General features: G+C 53.3%; 2 protein-coding genes across 4 annotated transcripts in view; one reads left to right on the forward strand and one right to left on the reverse strand.

Moving 5' to 3' along the window:
- Positions 1-10560, forward strand: NPPC (natriuretic peptide C). 2 transcript variants are annotated; one of them, XM_017810718.1, is made up of 4 exons: positions 1-78; positions 6742-6956; positions 8351-8660; positions 10106-10560. In XM_017810718.1, the coding sequence occupies exons 2-3, from the start codon at positions 6864-6866 to the stop codon at positions 8645-8647; spliced, it is 390 nt and encodes a 129-aa protein (XP_017666207.1). In that variant the 5' UTR covers positions 1-78; positions 6742-6863; the 3' UTR covers positions 8648-8660; positions 10106-10560. The 2 variants fall into 2 exon arrangements, with proteins under 2 accessions (XP_017666207.1, XP_017666206.1); XM_017810717.1 differs by lacking the exon at positions 1-78 and having other exon boundaries at positions 6653-6956.
- Positions 10561-20750, reverse strand: part of COPS7B (COP9 signalosome subunit 7B) — an 18270-nt gene continuing 8080 nt past the window's right edge. The window contains exons 7-8 of one of the 2 annotated variants that reach the window (XR_001874047.1): positions 14741-20523; positions 10561-11843 (exon numbers count right to left, since the gene is read on the reverse strand). Coding sequence is in view for 1 of the 2 variants with exons in the window: in XM_017810716.1 (XP_017666205.1) it covers positions 20365-20523 (159 nt within the window). In the remaining variant the exon portion in view is untranslated. Of the gene's footprint in view, positions 20524-20750 lie in introns of both variants that reach the window. The other variant, XM_017810716.1, reaches the window with a different exon arrangement.

A 20750-nucleotide genomic window follows, 5' to 3' on the forward strand; every position in this document is an offset into this window, starting at 1 on the left:
ATCTGGTTTGGCTGTGTTTGTCCAGTAAAGGAAGAGAGAATCAGACTTCAGCAAAGAGGGACAGGCAGAAGAGAAGAGGTAGGGTGCCAGCTAGGATGTTGAAGCAGCAGAGTTAGTGCTTTGCACCTGATTTAGTTGGGATTACCTGCATTTGTCTCCTGGATGCCTTTAAGTCTCTTCCACAGTAATCCTGCCAGGCTATAATGTCCAAATGTCTTCTATCACACAGCCCTCAGTTTCCCTGCATCCTCCTGCCCTTACACGGCTGAGCGTCCCAAAGGTGCTCAAAGTGGCTTTGGATGACACCAAAGCTCCATGGGTCCTATCAGAAAACTTGGGCAAGGAGCTGCCCTGCACCTACTGAGCTTGTGGTCAGCAGGGCTGGGGGACAGGGGGGACAGAGCACATGGGGTAAGGGATGTGCAGTGAGTTCAAGCCCTACCTAATGTTCTCAGGAATGTGGAAAAGGCACTTTCCAGGCAGGCGGGGACTAAGGAACTGTACTGCTCTGCAGTCACAGTGTTAGAGACTCACCTTACAAGCCCCCATCGCTGCCCCTGCATCTCCCATTCCACACACGCAGGATGGGGTCAGAACAGCCCCTGTGGGGGCCACATTGGAGCTGGGTGACCAGTGGGACAAGCACGGGGCAGCAGGGGCCAGTGCTTCAGCAGAGATGACGGGCCGAGGGGTCAGTGGGCACATCCCCGACAGCTCAGTGAGGGCAGGCAGGGGCTGCTGCCAGCCCTGCTGCCGTCTGGCAGGCGGAGCAGTGAATGAGAGCGGAACTTATCAGTATTACCTCATGTGAAAGCTCGGTGCCTTTGTATCTCAAGCAAACACCGGCCATTATACCCCAGCAGGCTGGCATTGTTATTCTGTCTGGTTGCTAAAGGTTAGGACTGTGGAGCCCTGCACGTCCACAGAGGCTGCCTGTGGGGTGGCAGCGGGGCCACCGTGACACTCCACAGCCAGCAGGGCTCCCCAGCCACAGGAGCAGCGGCCCCAGATGTTCCCAGGCATGACCAAGGCCCTGCTGGACTGTTAGCTGCTCCACAAGGCTGCCCTACCATTTGTGGTGCTGAAATCTTCTTCCCATGCCAGCACTTCGCTGTGGCCAGTGTAACCCCATGATGCTCAACCTGGCACCTCCACAAAACTCTCCTATGGGAGATAGCCAGACTCCCTCCCAAAAAGAGAAAAAAAAAGAGGCAGAAAGCCCAAATCTGGCTTCATCAGGATCACAACCCTGTCAGGAGGTCAAGGGCTTGACTCCACGTCAGGAGGTCAAGACCAGCACTTATCTGGCTCCCTGCATCCCAGCACTCCCTTGGGGTTTCCCACATCCTGGATGCTCCAGGGAAAGGCCCAAAAAGTCCAAAGGGTTTTTACCTTAAAATACTGATGCCAAAAGGGACTTCCCACCACTTGGTGCTGGATTCCCAGGAAGCTATTTCAGAGGAGCTGGAGGGTGTTTGGGGCTGGCAGGGGGGCTGCAAGAGAGCTGCTGACAGCTTTGGTGAGGATGGCAGGGTTTGCACAGCCAACCCAGGTGGAAGAGGCTCCTGCCAAGCCAGAACATGCACTTCCGCCAGAGCCGTGGGGCTAGTGAGGACCTGCTTACCAGGCCTGGATGTGCACGTAGCACATCAGGGCACAGACATGCCCCTGGGGCTGTGGCAGGGTGATGTGGTGTGGTGGTGGCATCTGGCTCCAAGCTGTGTTGGAAACCTCCTAGGTACCAGCTGGGGGTCTGTCCTCACTGGCCTGTTGGATCCTTTCTTGGGATCTGCACGAGGTATGGCTCTCTGCAGGGATAAATGTGGTGTCAGTTATTCATCCTTTGGCCTTTCCATGTCATCAGCTCTTTGGGCAGTACCTATTCCAAAAGGAATGCTCAGCACCAAAACCAAGACTGGGCTGATCTTGGGACCCCCAGGCTGTGGGTGAAACACTGCCAGACTCCCATTTCTGGGGGGAAGTAATCTGAGAAAGGGAGGAAAACGAAGACTGTGGTATTTAGCTTGGAAAATCCCAACAACCTGCCCTTGCATTAGCTGCAGAGCCGAGGCTGCTGGGAACTGGAGGCAGTGCAATTCCTATCCTCCGAGGACTGACACAGAGGGAGGCTCATGGCATGGACTCACCCATGCATTAGAATTGCTTAATTTTCTTGACATTCAACAAAACCCTGAGACATCGTGTTCCTGCTCCCACCAGAGCAGTGAGACATCCCAGCCCCAGAGCACAGCCATCCCAGTGCAGCCCTGGGGAAAATACCCAGAAAGTCAGGAGGAGACTGGAGCATCTCGGGAAGCCCAGAGTAAATGGCAAACAGCCAAAGGCAAACCCTCCCCCAGTGTGTTTCTCTCCTCTGGGGGAGAAACACACTGTGCCTGCCAGGATGTCAGCACTTCACTAGCAAAGACCTCTGAGTCTCTACCTGGGGCTTGCCCCTATCTCCTTGCCCTCTTCACTCTGGGAGGTCTGGGAGGGGACAGAGGTGCCCTCTCAGTCTCCATGCCCTTGCTGCACCTGCAACCCCATCCCTGCCTGCCCTATCAGGGCAGTTCTGCAGGGCCTCTTCCCATCCCAGTCCCAGACTGGGAAGAGGGGATCTTGGCCACATACATGTTGTGAGCCAGAGCCCTCTTCCAGACCCAGAGAAGACAAGGGAAAGCGTAAAATCATGCAATGTTCCCTGTAATGCCTTATTCAGCAGCAGCTTCCAAAATAAACACCAGGGGTGTTCAACGAGGCCAAAATCTCCATCTGTGTTTCAGACAGGCACCAGTGCTACCATAGCACCCCAGGAGCATCACACCCCACCCCCATGACAGCCTAGTGGCTGCCCAAGCCCAGGGGCTATTGGTGGCCAGGTCTGAGCCCCCAGGAAGTGCTCCTGCCTTAGGGGCTATAGCGTTATTCTCCAGAAAAGCTTTCTTCAAAGCATCCTCAGGAGGCACATCACTTGCTGCATCCTGCCACAGCGGTGGGACCAGGTGGTCCCCTGCCACTGCAGGCACCAGAGGCTGCTCATCCATCCCTATAACCCAAATTTAAATCCTTCCCCAAATGGCTTCTCACTGAGCCTGCTATCACCAGACCCCTGGAGAGGTAGTATAAAACCTGTAAAAAAACAAAAACAGAAACAAAAAAAAAACTGTGAAAAGCTCCTGCTGTGGCACATCAAACCCTTGGTGACATTCTCTTGGTGAACACAGCACACATCATGTTCCTCGGGACTGGTAGTTGGCTGCACTGGTGGAGAAGTAGCTCCTCCGTCCTTGTAGCTGCTCCATCCTTGTACCTCCTCCATCCCACCAACAGCTCCTTGGGCTGGCCACTGGTTGTGCAAAAACATCAGCAACTGTGGCATCACCATCACATGCACTCAGCCTTCTGATGTGTCTTTTTGCAAAGGGATGATTGGCCCTCACACAGCATCAGCTGGAAATCCTCACACTAGACTTATCCATCACTCCATCAGGAAATCCTCCCTGGCCCATGGCATCAGAAGAGACATAAATCTGGGCAGTGATTTCCCCAAATCAATACAGAAACAAGCTCCCTAAGGACAAGTGAGTGGAAGAAAAAGGAGTTGGATCGCTGGCTGTTCACTGCTATGGTAGCAGCTTACTGCAGACTAGACTCCACACTTCTGTCCCGTAAACTTTCTCGGGATGATCCTTTGGAAGGTGCCTGAAGCCTGGCTCCTAACTTCAGCTGAGATAGCCAGCGCCCCAGGGCTTCCTGGCAGGATCCAGCCTCACCCACAGGCATCTGCTCACCCCTTCCTTGTGATGAGGCCAGAACACCCGGTGCTGCTGTCACACCCCCATGACCCATCTCCTCCCACTCTCCAAATCGTGCTGGCACTGGTCACACTTTGATGAATCCCTCCATCCTCAGGCAGGGAGTTCTCACACACACACCCTCTCCATTCCCTTCCCCACTCCCTACAGTCCCCTCAAGTCCGTCTTCTCAGGGCTCATCCCCACGTTGCCAAGACTCAGCAGTATCTCCCCATTTTTATCCCCACAGCAGTGCATCCCCATAGTTCCTGGTTCAAAGCTGGTATTCCTCAGGGCAGGCCACCCCTGGAGCCCCTCTCTCCCAGTGACTCTCTTTGGGCCCCTGGGTACAATGGGGAGGAGTGTCACCCCCTCCAGCACATCCCGAGGGTTTCCGTCCCTCCCTATCCAGCTGAGCAGGATCCCCTTTGCTCTCTAGTGCCTGGAGGGAAGCCCACAGTGAGCCCAGCCCTCCATCCATGTTCTCAGCTTACACACATGCCCCGAGTCTGTCAGTTCTCATCCATGGTGAGCATCCTACAGGGCTGTGGGCTAATGAAGGTGCATCCCTTTAAGGGTTAAAAGTTTTCAGGCCCCCATCCCACCAAGCAAAAAGCTTTCATGCTCTTAACCCCTTCCTGCACACCTCTTCTCCCCGCTCCAAGCTTTTGCCACCCCAATGGATCCGATCTGGTTTGAGTTAAGGCTTTGTGTGCGCCCGGCTCTGACTTTCGGCAGAGTAATTTGAATAACAAGACTAATTGGATTTATAAAGCACAGCCCTCCCTCCCCCCACCCCCCAAACCCGAGGCTCTGCACAGCGTGACAAAGAAAATACACTAATGAAAACCACGCTGGTGAGAGCCGAGGGCAGGGACAAGCCTCCTGCGGGCTGGCGCTGGCTGAGACCTGACCGCGTTGTGGCATTTGTGGCAACACTCTAATACTCCGGGGCGAGGGGCTGGTGGAGCAGCTCTGGGACCGACCCCAGGGCAAGCGAGGCAGCCCTTCCTCCCCGCTCTGTGACATTTCCCCCTCCGCCTGCCCCGTCTCCTTCCCCGTTCCGGGTCCCCCGGGAGAAGCCGCGGGGCAGTTTGCCCGCAGCATCAGGGCAGGAGCCAGCACAATCAGGATGGTGAAGGCAGGACCCTGTGGGGTCTGCTGAGCCGCTGGTGACCTCGGGCACCCCGACATCCCCAGGTTGTGGAGCCCCAGGGCTCAGCTGCCTTCTGCTCCCCTTTCCCCTGCAGAAGCCCTGCTGACGGGGGTAGTGGTGCAGAGCCCCCCTCCTTTCCCCCCAGAGAGGCTGGATGTCACATCCCAGCTACACTTTGGGTGGGACGAGGGCTGAACCCCAAGAGAAGGGGCCTCTCTCTGCTCCTTGCCTGCACCCACGGCTCCCTGGCACTCGAGATCGGCTCCAATCCCAACTCCATCACCTCGCTCTGCCTGCACGCAGACAAATGCCCAAGCACAGCTTCACACTCCAAAAAGTCCAAGTTGTCTCCACCTGGCAGGCACAGTGGAAAAACCACCGAGACCTTCACCTTCCAGCTCCCGTTCACATGGAGCTGAAAAGCCAATCTCCTTTGAAGTGTCCCGTGCACAATAGCCCGGGCTGCGGAAAAGGAAACATCTCCCTGCTCCCGAACAGGGGATACCACGGACCCCCAAAGAGACATCGTCCCCCAGCAGGGGCAGGTCCCTGGGGATTTGTGGAGCAGCAGAGTCCAGAAAGACCAAGAAACGGAGCAGGAGGAAAGGGCCAGACTGGAACAGATCCCAGGGATAGGGGGAAGAGCAGAGATTGTTTCCCTGGTCCCAGGGAAGAGATTTGGGGTGCAAATCCAGCCTGATGCAATTCAGCCCTGCATACTTCTGCAAAGAGGAGGTTGTCTTTCCTCTGTCCTGATCCCAGTAAGAGCATCCCTCCTGGACAGAGTGCCAGGGATGGTGCTAAGCTCCATCAGCAAAAAGCCAATGGAGCTTCAGAGCTACCCAGTGTCAACCACAGCAGCAGCAGAGGCACAAATCCTGCCCTCCCAGATGCTGAAGGGGAAGGGTTAGAGCAGGGGGGAGCCCGCACCAGGTATCCAGAGCCCCTGCAATCCACTGGGATTAATCCCAGGATCACATCCTTCTCCTGCACCCTCCAGCTCCAGGAGCAGGTCGGAGGAGGCCAGACTGCACAGCCCTGTGGTGGATCAGCCAATGGGGTCCTGTCCCCAGCAGGGACCCTGTGACAGTGACTGTGCACATCACCAGGGTGCTTGAAAAGCCCCATCTCCTGGCCCAGGGACCCCATGAAGCTCCTCATGAAAGTGGAGAGAGCGGGTCACCCCCTCCAAGCTGAGGGACCCACTTAGGTGCCCTCAAGGAGCACCCCTGCCCCCTCCCATGCCCCTGAGTCCCCAGCGTCCCTGCCAGGGAGGACAGTGGCCCTCCTGCTGCCAGGCAGGGACCTGGGAGGTCCGATTTATTCCTGGATGTGGAAAAAAATGTGCTTTTTTCACTCATTCCTGTCTTTTGGGCTTAACCCCCCACCGGGACCACCACCACCACCACCCCCCCGCCTGGCCTGTGTTCTTCTGGGGGGGGTCACCGACGCGGTGGGGGGAGCAGAGGGGCCGTGGGGCAGCCGGGCAAAGGGAGGGCAGACGGCTTGCAGGGGGGGCCAGGGGTGTTTGGGGGAGGGCAGGGGCACGAAGCCAAATGCCCCCCGCTTTCCCTTTCTGCTTTCCAAGTCTCAGAGCTGGTTGCCTTGGGCTGATGTGTCATTTGTTCCTGCCAAGGAATAGGGGACACCCCCCACCCCCCCTCTTTAAATTCCTACTATTGTGAAGTGGGAGGCACGTTGGACCTGGTGTTTAGATGACATCACCGAGCAGGTTGGGTTATAAAATGAATGAAGCAGAAAGCCCAAGTTCACAAGCTCGGCACTTTGCAGGCGGCAGGAGGGACCTCGCGGCTCCGCTCTGAACTTTGACTCCCGTCGGTCCCGGCCTCTCCCCGGGGCTGCCCTCGGCTCCCCGCTGCCCCCCCGGCTCCCTTCCCGCCCGGCCCCGCAGGATGCAGATCTCATCCTTGCTGGCTGGTGGACTTTTACTCGCGCTGCTCTCCGTCAGGCTGGAGGCGAAGCCGGCATCTCAGCTCCCACAGAAGGTACGGCGGGGGCTGCCCCCGGCTCTCCCTCCTCTTCCCGTCCCGCTGAGGGCCCTAACGGCACAGAGAAGGGACGTGGGGTGACTGTGGGGTGGCAGAGTCAGTGCAAAGGGGGGTCTTTCTTTCCCCACCGGCTATTTGACTGCAAAGGGACTCCCTGCTTCTCTGGGCTGTCCCAAACGCGCTGGGGACATCAGCCCCAGACTAGAGGCTGGAGGGGGACACTGTGCGCCCTGTACCCCGCGGGATCAGCGCCAGGAAGGGTGGCAGTCTGCTCCCCGGCGTCACCCTGGGGACCCTGCTATGCTGGGCACTTGGGAAGGGGAGCAGAGCCAGAGCAGGGCAGGCAGCAGGTGCACGGTGGGCACGGTGAGAGGCAGTCCTGACCAAACGGCCCAGGCAGGAGCATCTGGGGGGTGTCCCGGGGAAGGGGTGCCTCAAATGGGGGTATCCCAGGGACCTGGATGTCCTGAGATGCTGAGGAAGAGGGATGCACCAGAGGCCACCTGCACTGGGTGGCACTGCCCAGAGGGCCGAGCAGAGATGGGGACACAGAGTGAGAGGTGCCACAGCAGTGGGATAGGAGTGGTGGCTTCCTTGTAAGGAACTGGGGTGCAGGCTGCAGAGAAAGGGGTGATACGAGGTGGGTTGTCGGGGAGGTGAATGAAGGTGAGCATTCCCAGGGCTAGGTAAGCAGAAGCTCCGAGTAGGGAGACAGATGGCCTGGGAGATGGGGGGCAGAGATGGAAGGGGGTGTGCCCCCTAATTGTGGGTCAGAACTGGAAGAGTGGGGTCACCCAGAGAGTATTAACTAGGGGAGGGAGCAGGAAGGAAAGGGAACCCAGATCTCCCCATCACTGCTGGGGACACTCTGCAAAGCAGTGGTGCGGGGGGAGCTGGGGGGCAGGACCCCTCCACCATAATCTGAAGAGCTCTGTGAACTGGTGGGGGACGCAGTGACCGAAGGGACCTGAAAGGAAAGGACCTGCCAGCTTTCAGGCCCCTTCAGATCAATGGCAGAGGACAGGGTGACAGGACAACGGGATAGTGACAGCAGCACAGCTGGGGGTGCAGCACCACCGGCCCTTTTGAGGGGACATGCAGTGACCAGGGCACTGCCGGGAGAGGGCAGGAAGACACCGCTATGGTATGGGTCAGGGGGATGCTCTGACACCAGGGAAGGGAGCATAGATTTAGGGAGGAAAGAAGATGCCTTGGGCACAGCCGCGGGGTGATGGGCTGCGCTGCCGGGCACCGACCCCAGTCCTGGTTTTGCGTCGGCGGGGGGGGTGGTGGTGACACACAGACCCCGCTGCGCGTCCTTAACGGGGGGTTCCCAACACCGGCGGGGTCGCTGGGGGCGGTGGCGCTCTGACCCTCTCCCCTCTCCACAGGCGTCCCGCGGGTCGGCGGCGGCAGCAGCAGCGGCGGCGGCAGGTCCGCCCGAGACGGCGGAGCGGGAGAAGGAGCGGGAGAAGGAGCGGGAGAAGGAGCGGAGCGGCGGCGGCGGGTCGGGCCCGCGGGAGGCGCGGGAGGCGCGGGCCGAGGCGCGGCCGCGGGCGGGCTGGGCGCGGCTGCTGCAGGACCCGCCGGGCCGCCGCCACAAGGGCCTCCACAAGAAGGGCCTGGGCAAGGGCTGCTTCGGGCTCAAGCTGGATCGCATCGGCGCCATGAGCGGCCTCGGATGCTGAGGGACCCCTGGCGGTGAGTGCGCGGCCGGGCCGGGATGGGGCCAGGATGGGGCCGGGGGGCTGCGCTCCGGCACCACGGGGGATGCGCGGGATTCGGTGGATGCGCGGGATGCGCTGCCCCGCGAACGCGAGATGCCAGCGGGCGGGACTGCAGGGGGTCATCCCGCTGAGCTTCGCAACACCCGGCGTTGTTGGCGGGTAAAAGAGACCCCAAGTTGGCCTTAATTGCGTTGCCACCCTTCCATCACCCCTCCTGCTGCCTTGCAGAAGGATCAGACCCCAGCTGCTCCCGCAGCAGCTCAAGCTGGATTCCCCCTAGTTTGAGATAGACCCGTAGGCTCCGGGAGGATGCAGGAGGAGCTCCAGTGCAGCCACATGTTCCCAGTTCCTCCCTATGCTTGACACACACGTTGGACCTGTGGGTAGGTGTTAGGAGGGCAGGGTACCCCGTGTGCCTGCAATGGGAGGGTTAGTGAGCCTCCTGTCTCAGCCACGCACCAATGCTTTTAATGTGAGGAAAAACAATACACAAGTTCCCCAGGTGTCTTCTAGTTCTGCTGACTGCCAAGAGTTGCACTTCCCAACTCTGGCTTTGTATCTGAGCAAGTTATGGGAAGCTTGGAGAAGTTCTTCCCACAGTGCTCCACAGCCACTGCATAGGGATAGAGGGGTGAAGGAAATGCCACTTCCCCACAGCGACTGGTTTGGGAGAAATCTGGCAGTGCCTCCCCTGCCAGCTCTCCCTGAAGGTGCTGGGGGCCATGAAGCTCTGGCCTGGCCCTGCCCACAGGTCACACGCAGATGAACTCACAGCAGGGGAAGCACTTGCCTGCTGCAGCCCAGACCATTCCCTCTTCTTCCCATGGCACAGCACTGCCCCACTCACAAGGACCTGCCCTGGCCCTGTAGTAACACAACTGGGCACAGAGGGGACCGGATCCAGCATCCTGCTGCTCTGCAGAGCAGTGGGAAGAGCATGGCCCAAAGGTGCCCGCAGGATGCCAGTGCTGGTCCATGGCCTGTCCTGGAGGGATGTGGGCTGCTCCCCAGCCTGGCCTGGAGGGATGAGTGCTGCTTCCCTGCTCCCTCATGTAGAGGCTCCTTGGTCTTCCCAAGGAATCACCCAGCTTAGGGCTCCAAGAAGCACACACACACCATGAAGCCAGATCATATGCATCTGCCCTTGCTAAATCATTAGGAAAAAAAGATTTCCAATAGATGCAGGGGCAGGAGCAGCAGCTTCCCTCAGCCTCTCCCCTAAATACCAAGCAGCCAGAGAGTGAAGGGCGAGCTTCTTCCTTGCTTTAGCACAAGCAAAAAAGCTCAGGGAGGGCTTCTGCTGACTTCAACATCCCCCAGCCCAAGGCCAGGGTTACTCTGACAGAGGTTTCAGCTTGGGACAGGTAAGGGTTGTTGTATGGCAACTACTAACAGGCACTTTCTTTTCCTTCCTCACAGGGCTTTGAATCCATAGTCCACTTTCTCCTACCACGCACGGCCAGGCACGGCCATCCCCCAGGCAACACTTAGAAGAGCAGTGATCCCCCTGGAATGGACAAAAGACGTGGCTGTGTTTTTCTTTTTGGTACGAGGAGTCATGGCACCAACTGTTTTGGTTTTGTTACTTTTTTAACAAGTGCTCTCTATCTTATATATATTATATATACAAACACTCACCGAGACAAGGGACAGTGCTTTTCCAAGAGACTGATGAAGCCAGCTGTATAACATTGCTGTTTGTAAATTCATGTCATGCATAAATGTATTTATGTTGTAAAGCTATTTATATATTGTTTATAAAGAGATATTTATAAAAAAATTATTTATGTAACTAAATGAAAAGTTGAGCATTGTAACATTTTTTTGTCCTAAGTAGTTGAAAAACTTTAAAAAAAAAATCATTCCATGTGGCATTTTGTAACCTGTCTTTATTTATCAAATTCACATACAATTTAAATGTCAGATTGATTGATTTTAACAGAGCTAAAGAAGAAATTGTTCAGATGTTTTAGAAAAGTCAGGAGCGAGAGAAAGGCCAGCTGATATTTTAAGCTTTGATCCCATATGCAAAAGTAAACTTGTGAATCCTGTGATGCCCTGATGGATCGAACGCTGCCCGGTGCTGCGAGCAGCTCCAAGCCTCCGCAGAACCCAGCTGAGCTCATCCCTGCCCAGATCCCAAATGGCACCCGTGGAACTGAGCCCACCACGTTCAACAACCGAGCCCCGGATCGACAGCAGGGTGACAAGGGCAGCATCTGGCCTAGACATGTTATAACTGCTTCCAGTCTGCAGGTTTGGGTCCAACTTTCACCCCGTAGCTATAATATTATCACTGGGCGCCGGATGGAGACGCAGTCCCTGCTGACAGCAACAAAGAGCCCGCACTGGATCTGGCCCCCAGCTGTGCTGGTGGGAACAGAGCTTTATGCCAGAGGCACTGTTATTCCGGGATCCGGCAGCTCACTGAGTATCTTGTTTATATTCCCATTCGCCAGCCCTTTGCTGCTGAGCTGTAAAGTCCCTTCCTCCAGCAGAGATTTATTTAACTGTGTCTGGGACAATATGTAGACAGACCAAAATATACTGAGGGCTGCCTGGTAAGGATTCATGGACACAGCTGCTGCTACAGCTTCTTGCTATGTAAAGTGCATGAAATAAATCGTTAAAATGACTTGGAGCTCTAAAGGAAACAGCAAGCAAGGGGGTGGGGAGCGCAGCAAACATGCAAACGCCTGCATGAAGGCTCTTTGGTCTCATTCTTCAAAGAGGCCTTAGAAAAAAAGAGTGGCAGGCGCCCAGCCCAGCCGTGACAGGAGTCACAAATTATGCCCTGACCATTGTAGTGGGCTGGGAAACAACAAGCATTATGTTCTGCTGGGCTCCGGTACCTAGGACAGGGCAAAAAGAAAGTCACCAAGACCCAGAGGCAGAGCGATCCTTTTCCTTAGCAACCACCAGGAAACCATAGAAACCTTCAGCCAGACTCACCCCAACTATTAGAGAACATTAGGTTTACAGAACAAGAGGATTCATTCAGACACCCAACAGCTCAATCATCAGGTTAGGGGCACACAGGTGACGTTTCTAACCTTGCACGAGCACAGACTCCATCAGAGACAGGTACCCACCTCGTGGTGCCCACAGAGTCCAGCTGGACAGGGAGCAGCAGCTGATGGACCACATAAGATGTTGCCTATGGGGAACAAAATCAAGACTCTGGGAGGGAAGGAGGCAGGATGGGCCGGTGGCAGCTCAGTGCCCTACCCGAGGGTCAGCTGGAGCCCTCCAGAGCTGACCGCAGGTAATGACAGGGCTCTGTAAGGCAAATACAACATTCTACAGCTTCACACATCTCTAGAGGGAAGGAGGGGCTAAAGAGATGCCCATTAGAAGGTACTGTCCACTGTCACCCAGCAAACCTAAGGGACAATAAGGAATTGCTTACTGTGCAGACCTTGCACACCAAGTCTGAAAAGAGGGTGTAAGAAGGTGGTGCTGCAGGTCTCTCTGAGTCCTGGTCCTTGAGCATGAAGCCAGAGTAGTGACCATAAGAGTGCCAGGCTGGGACCAAGGTGGGAACAATTCCCCTTCCAGTTTTGGCTTTTTGCTGCAAGCCAGAGCTGGAATAAAATCACCTGCCTGGTGACAGAGGGGCTCTCCTCAACATGGTGGGGGGGACCCAGTCCAAGGTCCACACAGTTTGACCACCCAAGTGAAGCAGAACCTCAGGGGAGATCAGAGATCACAGGCTGGAGTCATGTACGGTCTGGATGCCCGTTTCTCCTCTGCAGCATAGTCCAAGGGAAAAAGCACAGCATGGGTTCCTTCCATCCACTGTTAAAGAGCAAGGCTAAGGAAAAGGACAAAGCTGCATGGCAAAAGGACAGTTGCTTGGCAGAAGGAGAGGGATCAGAGTGAGAGCTCCTGGTGCAGAGGAAGAGGATAATAGCCTGGCTCCTCGCTTTACTGCTTCCACTCTGACTAGGGATAAGTCTCCGTGTCCCTCAGCATGTGGATTCCCGCCTGCAGGACGGGAACACTGTGCCCACATGGGGTGTGAGCTGATGTGCAAGAGAGAAGGCAGCACTTGGGGGTGAAAGAGCACTTGGGATAACTCAGATCCACTCAACCTCAGGCTCCCCATGGCACAGCCAGACTGGTGGGTCTGACAGGCAGAGTGGCACTGCCAGCAGAGGTCAGTTTCCAGAGCACTGATGGGCACCTTCCTCAGTTCAGTGGACAAGCCAGAACGGGAATCAGAAGCAGCACCTTAAAGCACAGCAAACAGCTGATATGGCCACAACTGAGTCTCCCTGATAGGGGTTCAGTAGCAAACAAGGGCAGCAAGAAAGAGGGACCACAGGAATCTAATTAAGAGTGCAGGAGGAGGCACTATTTGCAGCAGAAACAAATTGATCTCTGAAACATCACTGCCTCCCCTGTGGGCAAGCTTGGTCAGATCCTCAAGACATCCAGTAAAAGGATCCAGGGCCAGCACTAAAAAACTCCCCTGCCACAGCCGAGCTCAGAGACAGTGTAATTGAACAAGAGATGTCCTGGATGCAAGCTGCAGCCTCAGGGGGTGGCATCTGACATTTCAACTGCAGGCTCAGAGAACAGCATTTAGCAGGTGTGTGTCCACAGACCTGGAAGTGAGGGGGGCAGGAGTCCCAGGCTCCTCTGTCCACACTCAGCTCACACTGGCACTCTCAGCACCTGCATGTTTCCTGCACCACCAGCCGAATGAGCAGTAGCCACATTCAGCTTCCAAGTGGTAGCACTTGTCACGTGATGTAAGAACAGCCTTGATTTCTCCTCTCAGGAGCTATTCCTAGCAGGAGTTGAGCCATAGGCCCCCAGCCTGAAAAAGCACACTGCTCTCTAGTGAAAAAGGACAAAGAGCTTTCTCCAGAGCTGTTATACAAGTGCCTGGTAAAGCTTGAACAGGCTGGAGCAGACCTTGAAGCTCCCACAACAGGGACACAGTTGCCCTCTAATGTGTGGGAAATCAGTTCTCTTCCCCCAGTCCACATTGCAACTTTTCCAAGGTATTTATTGGCTGAAGGGTTACAAAGCTCAGCTCAGGTGACAGCAAATCCCAAAGCAATGAAGAAAAAGAAAAGCCCAGAGCAGGAGAGCAAAGGAATTTTCCAGCTGGAAAGGGACTTGAGGCATTGAGCAGGGACTGCCAGGGGCAGCAGCACACATGCCCCTGCCACTTGCTGCAGGACTTCTCCAAGCATGGGCTGCTTCCCTCAGAACACAGAAAAACAAAGGGAAGGGATCACAGGGCAGCTTCCAGAGGGAGCCTGCGCTCGACACAAGCGTGAGTCGAAAACAAGAAGGGAATTGAATTCAGGCCCCTTCCTGTCAGTCAGCAACTAACCTTGTCAGAAGGGATGGCAGCACTAACCGAATCAGGCAATTCATTAGGTTTGGGGCACGCAGCAAAAGCCCACGCTCTCTGGAGCAGAACTACAGTGAAAATCCAGGGTAATGAGTTGCAAACTGCCTTTGTAAATGACACTTCTGCAGCGACTCTGGCAGGCTGGGAAAAGAGCTAATAGGAAAATCATTAGGTAGCATCCCTTTGATATTGTTGAAAACGGCACAGGCTATTTTTCCTGCCCCCTCCATAATTAACCTGGAATATTACCCATAATACTCCGGGCTGATATTCCCACAATGGACCACCTTATCTGCATCAGGAGAAAAGAAGGATATGCTACAGAGGAGGAAGATGACTTCTGGAAAAGCTTAAAAGGTTTAAGATTTCCCCCCTACTGATGCACGTACGCATCAATTCCATCAGCAATGAACCTCTGCCCAGCCAGGAGACCAAAGCCCTTCACAAACCCTGTCACAGTCAGCACGCAGGAGCAAGGCTGTCCTGGGAAACACAGCTGCAGAGGAGCTGATCTGCCCAAGGTTGCTCTCTGCAACTGCAGCAGAGCTGGAACAGGACACAGCTCTGTGCTTTGCCCCTTATTTATAACGCTGTCCTTGTCCTTGACTTCCTTTATGCTACACCAGGCAATGGCCTGCACCTCCCGAGGTGCAGAACAGCTCTGAGGAGCAATGCCTACCCACCTGGCTTGTCTGCCAGCAGGGAGAGGTGTCATCTCACAGTCATGATGTAAAAGGTACAGCATCACAGCTGGCAGGTGATCCTGAAGGAGCTGGTGCTCTCTAACAGCTGCGAAGGTGACAATGAAACACCGAGACGTTACTTACTGCAATAGCTCATCATGAGACACTGACCAAAACATGAGGGGTGCTGAGATTAACTGCATCTCTGGGAAGAGTCTGGAGGGCTGGACAGCACTACTCCCAAACCTGAGACCCATGAAGATACAGCCTATGGTCAGACAAGCTCCAAATACTCGCAGAAAGGCTGATCCCTGACAGAGTGAGGCCTCACTTACCCACCACAAACAGCTTTTCTGGAAACACTGAAGTATCATGTGTGATTACAGCATTTTAAAAATGCCCTAGTGATACAGATATTCCAAAGCCTCTATAGGAGACCTGGAGATCTGGAAGGGTGTCCCATCTTCTACTAGAATTACACTAAGCAAGTGCTACTGGTACAAATTCTTTTGTGCTCTGTGGAGAAATACACTTTTCAGGACTGTTAAATGACCCTATGGCATCCCATTACTGCCTGAATTTCCAGTGTGTATATGCATTCACCGGAGCTTATCAAGAAAAAGCTGTGGTCACAGCAACCACACTCAGGCAATTTGCAACAGGGTATCTCCTGAGATGAAAACACTGTGGGAAAAAGAAGCGTCTGTGCCTGTGGATTCAGAGACAAGGAGCAAACTGCTGCTCTGCCTTTTCCTTGCCTGGTTCACCAGTCAGAGAGGGGAATACCACCACAGGGACACTGAGAACAGGGTCAGCCCAGGCTAGGGGTAAACACGCACTCTCTTTACCTCAATCACTTACCTCTGGTAGCTCTGTGGTAGGGCCAAACTTGATGAAATATCAGCAAAATGTCAACAGTCCCTGAGAGACACAGACCTTCATCATGGAGCAGAGTGAAACAATGACATATTTCTAAAAACTCTGCTGAGAAATTCAATCAGACTGTCAGGCTAAAACTCTGTATTAAGAATACAAGGTTGAGGTTACAAGCAGGAACTGAGATCACTCTAAACTTTAATTTACTTTCCCTGCTGCCCCTGGGTTACTCTCTCAGATTATACAAAAATATGCTATGTAGATTCAGGTTTTGGTTCCCTTGCATTAAGTCAGATGCTACAGAGGAATTAGTGGGGTGGAAAAAAAACAAGAGACTTTGTTTGGGACTAAGTGCCCAACATCTTGCTAGCTGGGCCTATAGGTTCTTAAATTTCTCCACTTCCCCATTTTTAAGAATGATAAAGAGTAAGGTTGTTTCTCTCCATTGTAGTTTGCAATTGGCTCAGATGCTGAAGTAACAAACCCCAGCACAGCAGCCCTACAAACACACAAGCTTGGACTGTTTTACCCTGCAGGGGTGGTTTTGTGTGGTTTCCAGCTTAGCTGCACTCACATAAACTTGTAGAGAACTGAAAGTTTAGGAAATGTCTGGGTTACCCATGTGATTTGTTACGTTCCAATACAGCTATCAAAGCTAAGGGCACTCTTCCTTCTGTCTCCCCTGCAAAGAGTAAGCCCGAGTCTGCTTCACACACATGAAGTAGAGCATTTCACCCCCATAGGATAAGAACACTAAAACCAAAGCCACCCTCTGAGGTCTGTATCATTTTCCATTCTTACAGGAACTGAAAGCTGTTCAGCAAAATTCCCTTTGCAGGGCTGGTGGGAGAATGGCCAACTCTTTCTACCACTGCCTCTATAGGAACAAAAGCTTTGCTTTCCCCAGCTTCACTCTGGAGAGCAGCTCTGCAGGTCCTACTCCTGTACATGATCCATGGAGAGAGATCTGCTAGCCTGAGTGCAGCTCCAAAAGCACCCACTGGATTTCAGAAATCTGCACAAGACCAGTTGCAGGACTGGTCTGAACAAATCTGAACACAGAAGGGTCTGACAGCATCACTGACTTTCCCTCCTGCTCTCAACACAAGACTAACCTGGCATTCAACTTACCTAAGAGGGTGAGGAGGGAAGTAAAAAATGAATAGATTTCGAGCCAAAACTTTTTTCTTCTGTAAAAGACTGACATCAGCATTGCTTTATCATATTCCAGAATTGCCTGATGTTAGCTGGTATCAACCGAGTCACAGCAGGAATGCCAGGGACATTTGTTAGCATGAGGCACAGCTTTAGGGCTAGGGCAGCCTACCAGCACTGCAATCAGCTGAGATCCTCTCTTCCATTTTCCAGCTCAGTGCTCAATTCCATATTAAACAAGCAGTAGTACAAGTGGAGCTGCAGAACACAAAGCTAGACAATAAAGCCCTGAAGAGCAAAAGGGAAGGCAGCTCCATCCACTTTGTCTCCCTCCGGGTGGAGGAGGCAAACAGAAGTTCAATAGCACAAAGTCTGCCCTGCTGCAATCTTGGAATGAGCTGCAGCTGGAGCAGCTCTTTGCTGCCATAAACCAAAGCAGGGCAGGACACTCTCCCCACACCAGGGAGCAGCGTCCAGCAGAGTCCAGCAGTGCTCAGACAAGCTGCCTTAGCTGCCTCCAGCAGGCACACGCGATACATGGGAGTTTACATCAAAACTGCCTTTGCTCCAACCTCCCTCTTATTCCCATAGCACAGTTAAGCTCCCCGGGCACTCCCCACTCAAAACTGTTCACAGTCCAGTCCCCATCAGCCCCTAATTCATGCAACTCTGCTCTGAGTTGCTGCCCTTCCTGTAGTCACAGGGAGCCAACAGAATCTTTATCTGTTGTCCTTCCCAAACAGCACAGCACCTCCTGCATCCTTCCCTGTTAACAACTCTGCCTTCTGCTTCATTCCCGGAATAGCTTCTAACTCTTTCCTTCAAGCCAGATTCATTAACCAGCTGCTGCAGAGCTGTTTGCCTCCCCCAGGTACTCTGTGCATGTCATTTGTTAATGACTCATCTCAGCCTGGGCTCATCGCAGACACCCCCCTCCTTTTGCGGCACCAAGCCCGACGCTGGCACACCAGGAAAGCCAAACACGCAAACAGCTCCATTCCCTCCAATACCCCAGTCCCTTCTCCGTCCTCTGTCGCCATCAAACATGGGACAGCTCTTTATTCAAAGTGCTATTTCCTCCCTTGCTTCTTTGCTGATCAAAGGCAATGTGTACCGAAGCATGAGTAAGATCCTCACCCCCAGCCAGGCTTTGAGAACAGCAAAAACGTAAGAACAAACTCGAAAACTTCCAACACACTAAAGAAGCTCCAGCAAACTAATGTGACTCCTGTAACTGGCAGGGAACAAACACCAAGGGTGCCAAACTCACATCTATTTCCCCAGCAGACTGTGGCTTGCTGAGGAGCTAAAAACAATGCCCAAAGGCATTTGTATTCCTCCTGCCTCTTTACAGGACTGATATTAAAAATGAGAAGGAAAGAAAACAGAGCCTATTCTCACCAGTCAAATTCAGTGAGGAACTGGACAACCAGTATGCTGCAGCTGTCCACACAGCAAGCCAGAAACAGACCCAATTTATCTCTATCACACAGATTTGGGGACACAAAGTCCACCTGCACCTCTCAGAAGCTGTCAGCTAAACACTGGGAGAAGATGGAATAGGAACTAGTACTGCCACTGCTTGGGGAACAGCTCCCCTGAGGTACAGGGGAAGGCTTTGTGCTCTGGACTTACTCACTTAACATCCTTCCCTGGGAATATTTTGGCTTGCATTTCTAGGGGGACAGAGAGCCGGTAAAGAATCAGAAGCTTGATCAGAATCAGAAGCCTCTGCGACTTGACCCAGAGAAAGCTGGAGAGGGGTTATTTAGATCTACCTCTCCAGATTAAAAGCTGGTGTGCCTGCTCTGCAGGAGAAGAAAAGAAGGATTTACTTTCAGAAGTGAACAAGTCCCGTGACTGAGGACTGCAAACATGCAGATGGCAAAGAGTCCTGGTAGCAATAAGAGGAAGGCACGTGCACTGCACAAGCAAGCGCAGGTGACAGCTGGCTGCAGGACTGGAGGATTGTCACAGTCCTCTGCTTCAACAGCTCCCCTGCCCGCTCACGGGAAGCTCTTCCCTTTACAGAAGTGAAATGCAGGGGCCAAACTACAAAGCACACTCTGCTAGACCCAAAGGGAGGAATCGACTGGCCTAAGACAGAGCACAGCTACAAATCTTCCACAACCAGCCAAAGCTGTTTAGGCTCAGGACACTGGGCTCAGCTACCAGCTTTGCCACAGATCCTTCTGCACAAAGTTGGACAAAGGTGAACCACTGACAAAACGTGAAGAGCGCTTCCCTGCCTCCCACATGAATAAGGGAGCTCAGTCACACCTTTGGATAACATACACCAAGAATCAAGTAAATTCTCAAGTGAACAAGTGCCACTAGACTACAAGCCTAAAGCAGCCTCAAAGTCAAGACTCCAGACTCTGACATTAAATCAGCATTTTTAATTTTTTTTTCTAAAATGTGCTTTTTCATGAATTGTTGTTCCAATGCTTCCCCCTTAAAAAAAAACCACAACCCCACACCTTGACAAACTAGGTGCAAATCACCTGAAGTTAGTCTGTAACAAATAAAAAAACCCCACAAAACAAAGGCTGAAATGCTTTAGAATCACAACAATGTACAAAAAACAAGGGAAGAAAATACAACCTGAAAGTGTTCAAAATTCAGAAAAACTAGTCGAGTCCATTGCTTCAGCAAGGGGATGCTGCTGCGACCCCTGCCAGTGGGTCCTGGGCCACCAGCCTGCCTTGATGCCAAACAGGCTCCTCTCCTGTGCAGACCACTGTCGCCAGCATCCAAGGAAGAGCAAATGAATTACCCTCCGAAGGTGTCAATGGGGGAAACAACTCACAGGTAGCTCTGAGAGGTCACATCACATTCAGGAGGAACAGTTTCTAGCATGCCCCTGACCACCTGCAAGAAGGAAGTCGAGAAAGAGCAGCCTGCTTCCTCCTTATTGTATTGATGCCTCAGAGATGCAGAACAGTGCTTTAAATCTGTGAGAGATTAAAGGGCCTAGTAAGGGCAGTAAACAGACAGTTAAGTAAACAGCCCAGCACTGGATCTCACCTTCACAGAGCGAGGTAGTGTGAATTTCACCCCAGTTTAAAACAGACAGGGGTAGCAGAAAGGCTGAAGACTACCATGTAAAGCAGTTCCTGGCCTAGAAACCTTCCTGCACTCCCTTTGGGAATGAAAAGATCTGTGTTGATGGCTTCCTCACTCCCAGCCTGGCTTTGGTAGCCACACTTCAATCCTGGGATTCGGACACTTGCTATAGAAGCTCTCCCAAGATCTGATTTAGTACAGCAGCTTCCTCAAGGTTAAGCAGCAATAAAACTAGCTGGGAGGGAGCAAAACTGTCCACAGATATTTTGGTTTTTTCCTGCCCCTTTTGGTTAGTCCCTTTCTTTAAAAGTCCCTCTTCAGAAGACCAGAACAGGGACACCCTGAAACTTCATAGGGCAGCACAGTGTAACTTAGCCAGGTGCTGCTAACTGGGAGCTGTACTCAACGGGGCTTTTATCTGCCAGCCTGGAAGGGACTGGCCCAGAACCCACTGAAAAAGGAGTTGCAGGCCCTTTTTGCTCCTCCTGTTGTCATTCCTAACTGAATGACAATTTAGATGGTATGTTCTAGTGGCGGCTGGAGACCAGCCCTTTGACTTTGGACATCTTCTTTGTGGGCTGCCTTTGTTCTGTGTGTGGAGGGCACTCTCGCTCTACCAGCTGCTGTTCCATCTCCTGTGCCGACGACGAGGCTGTAGCTTTTAATGTTTTCTTTATGTTTGTGACCTGGCCAAGAAGAGACAGTGAATCAGCACCTGCTTCTTCCTCCCCTCGCAGCAGAAGCTCTGTTCATAAACATATTGAAAATCCCCTGGAGTACAGAGTGGAGATTACAAAAGAGACTCTCCCAGCAGTAACATGCTCTGCATTTGACTTTATTAAAGGTAACGTTTCATCCTCAATTACAGCCAGAGCCGTTAATATTTCCAGTCTGGGTCAAATACGGAATAACA

Source organism: Lepidothrix coronata, unplaced genomic scaffold (genome assembly GCF_001604755.1).
Source record: "Lepidothrix coronata isolate B3197 unplaced genomic scaffold, Lepidothrix_coronata-1.0 Scaffold29, whole genome shotgun sequence".
Lineage (NCBI taxonomy): Eukaryota > Metazoa > Chordata > Aves > Passeriformes > Pipridae > Lepidothrix > Lepidothrix coronata.

What these genes read in the sequence shown, in the direction of transcription:
- NPPC (XM_017810718.1), top strand. Translation starts at nt 6,864, where the DNA reads ATGCAGATCTCATCCTTGCTGGCTGGTGGACTTTTACTCGCGCTGCTC. An exon ending in CATCTCAGCTCCCACAGAAG is followed by an intron (nt 6,957 to 8,350) that starts GTACGGCGGGGG and finishes CCCTCTCCACAG; the next exon opens with GCGTCCCGCGGGTCGGCGGC.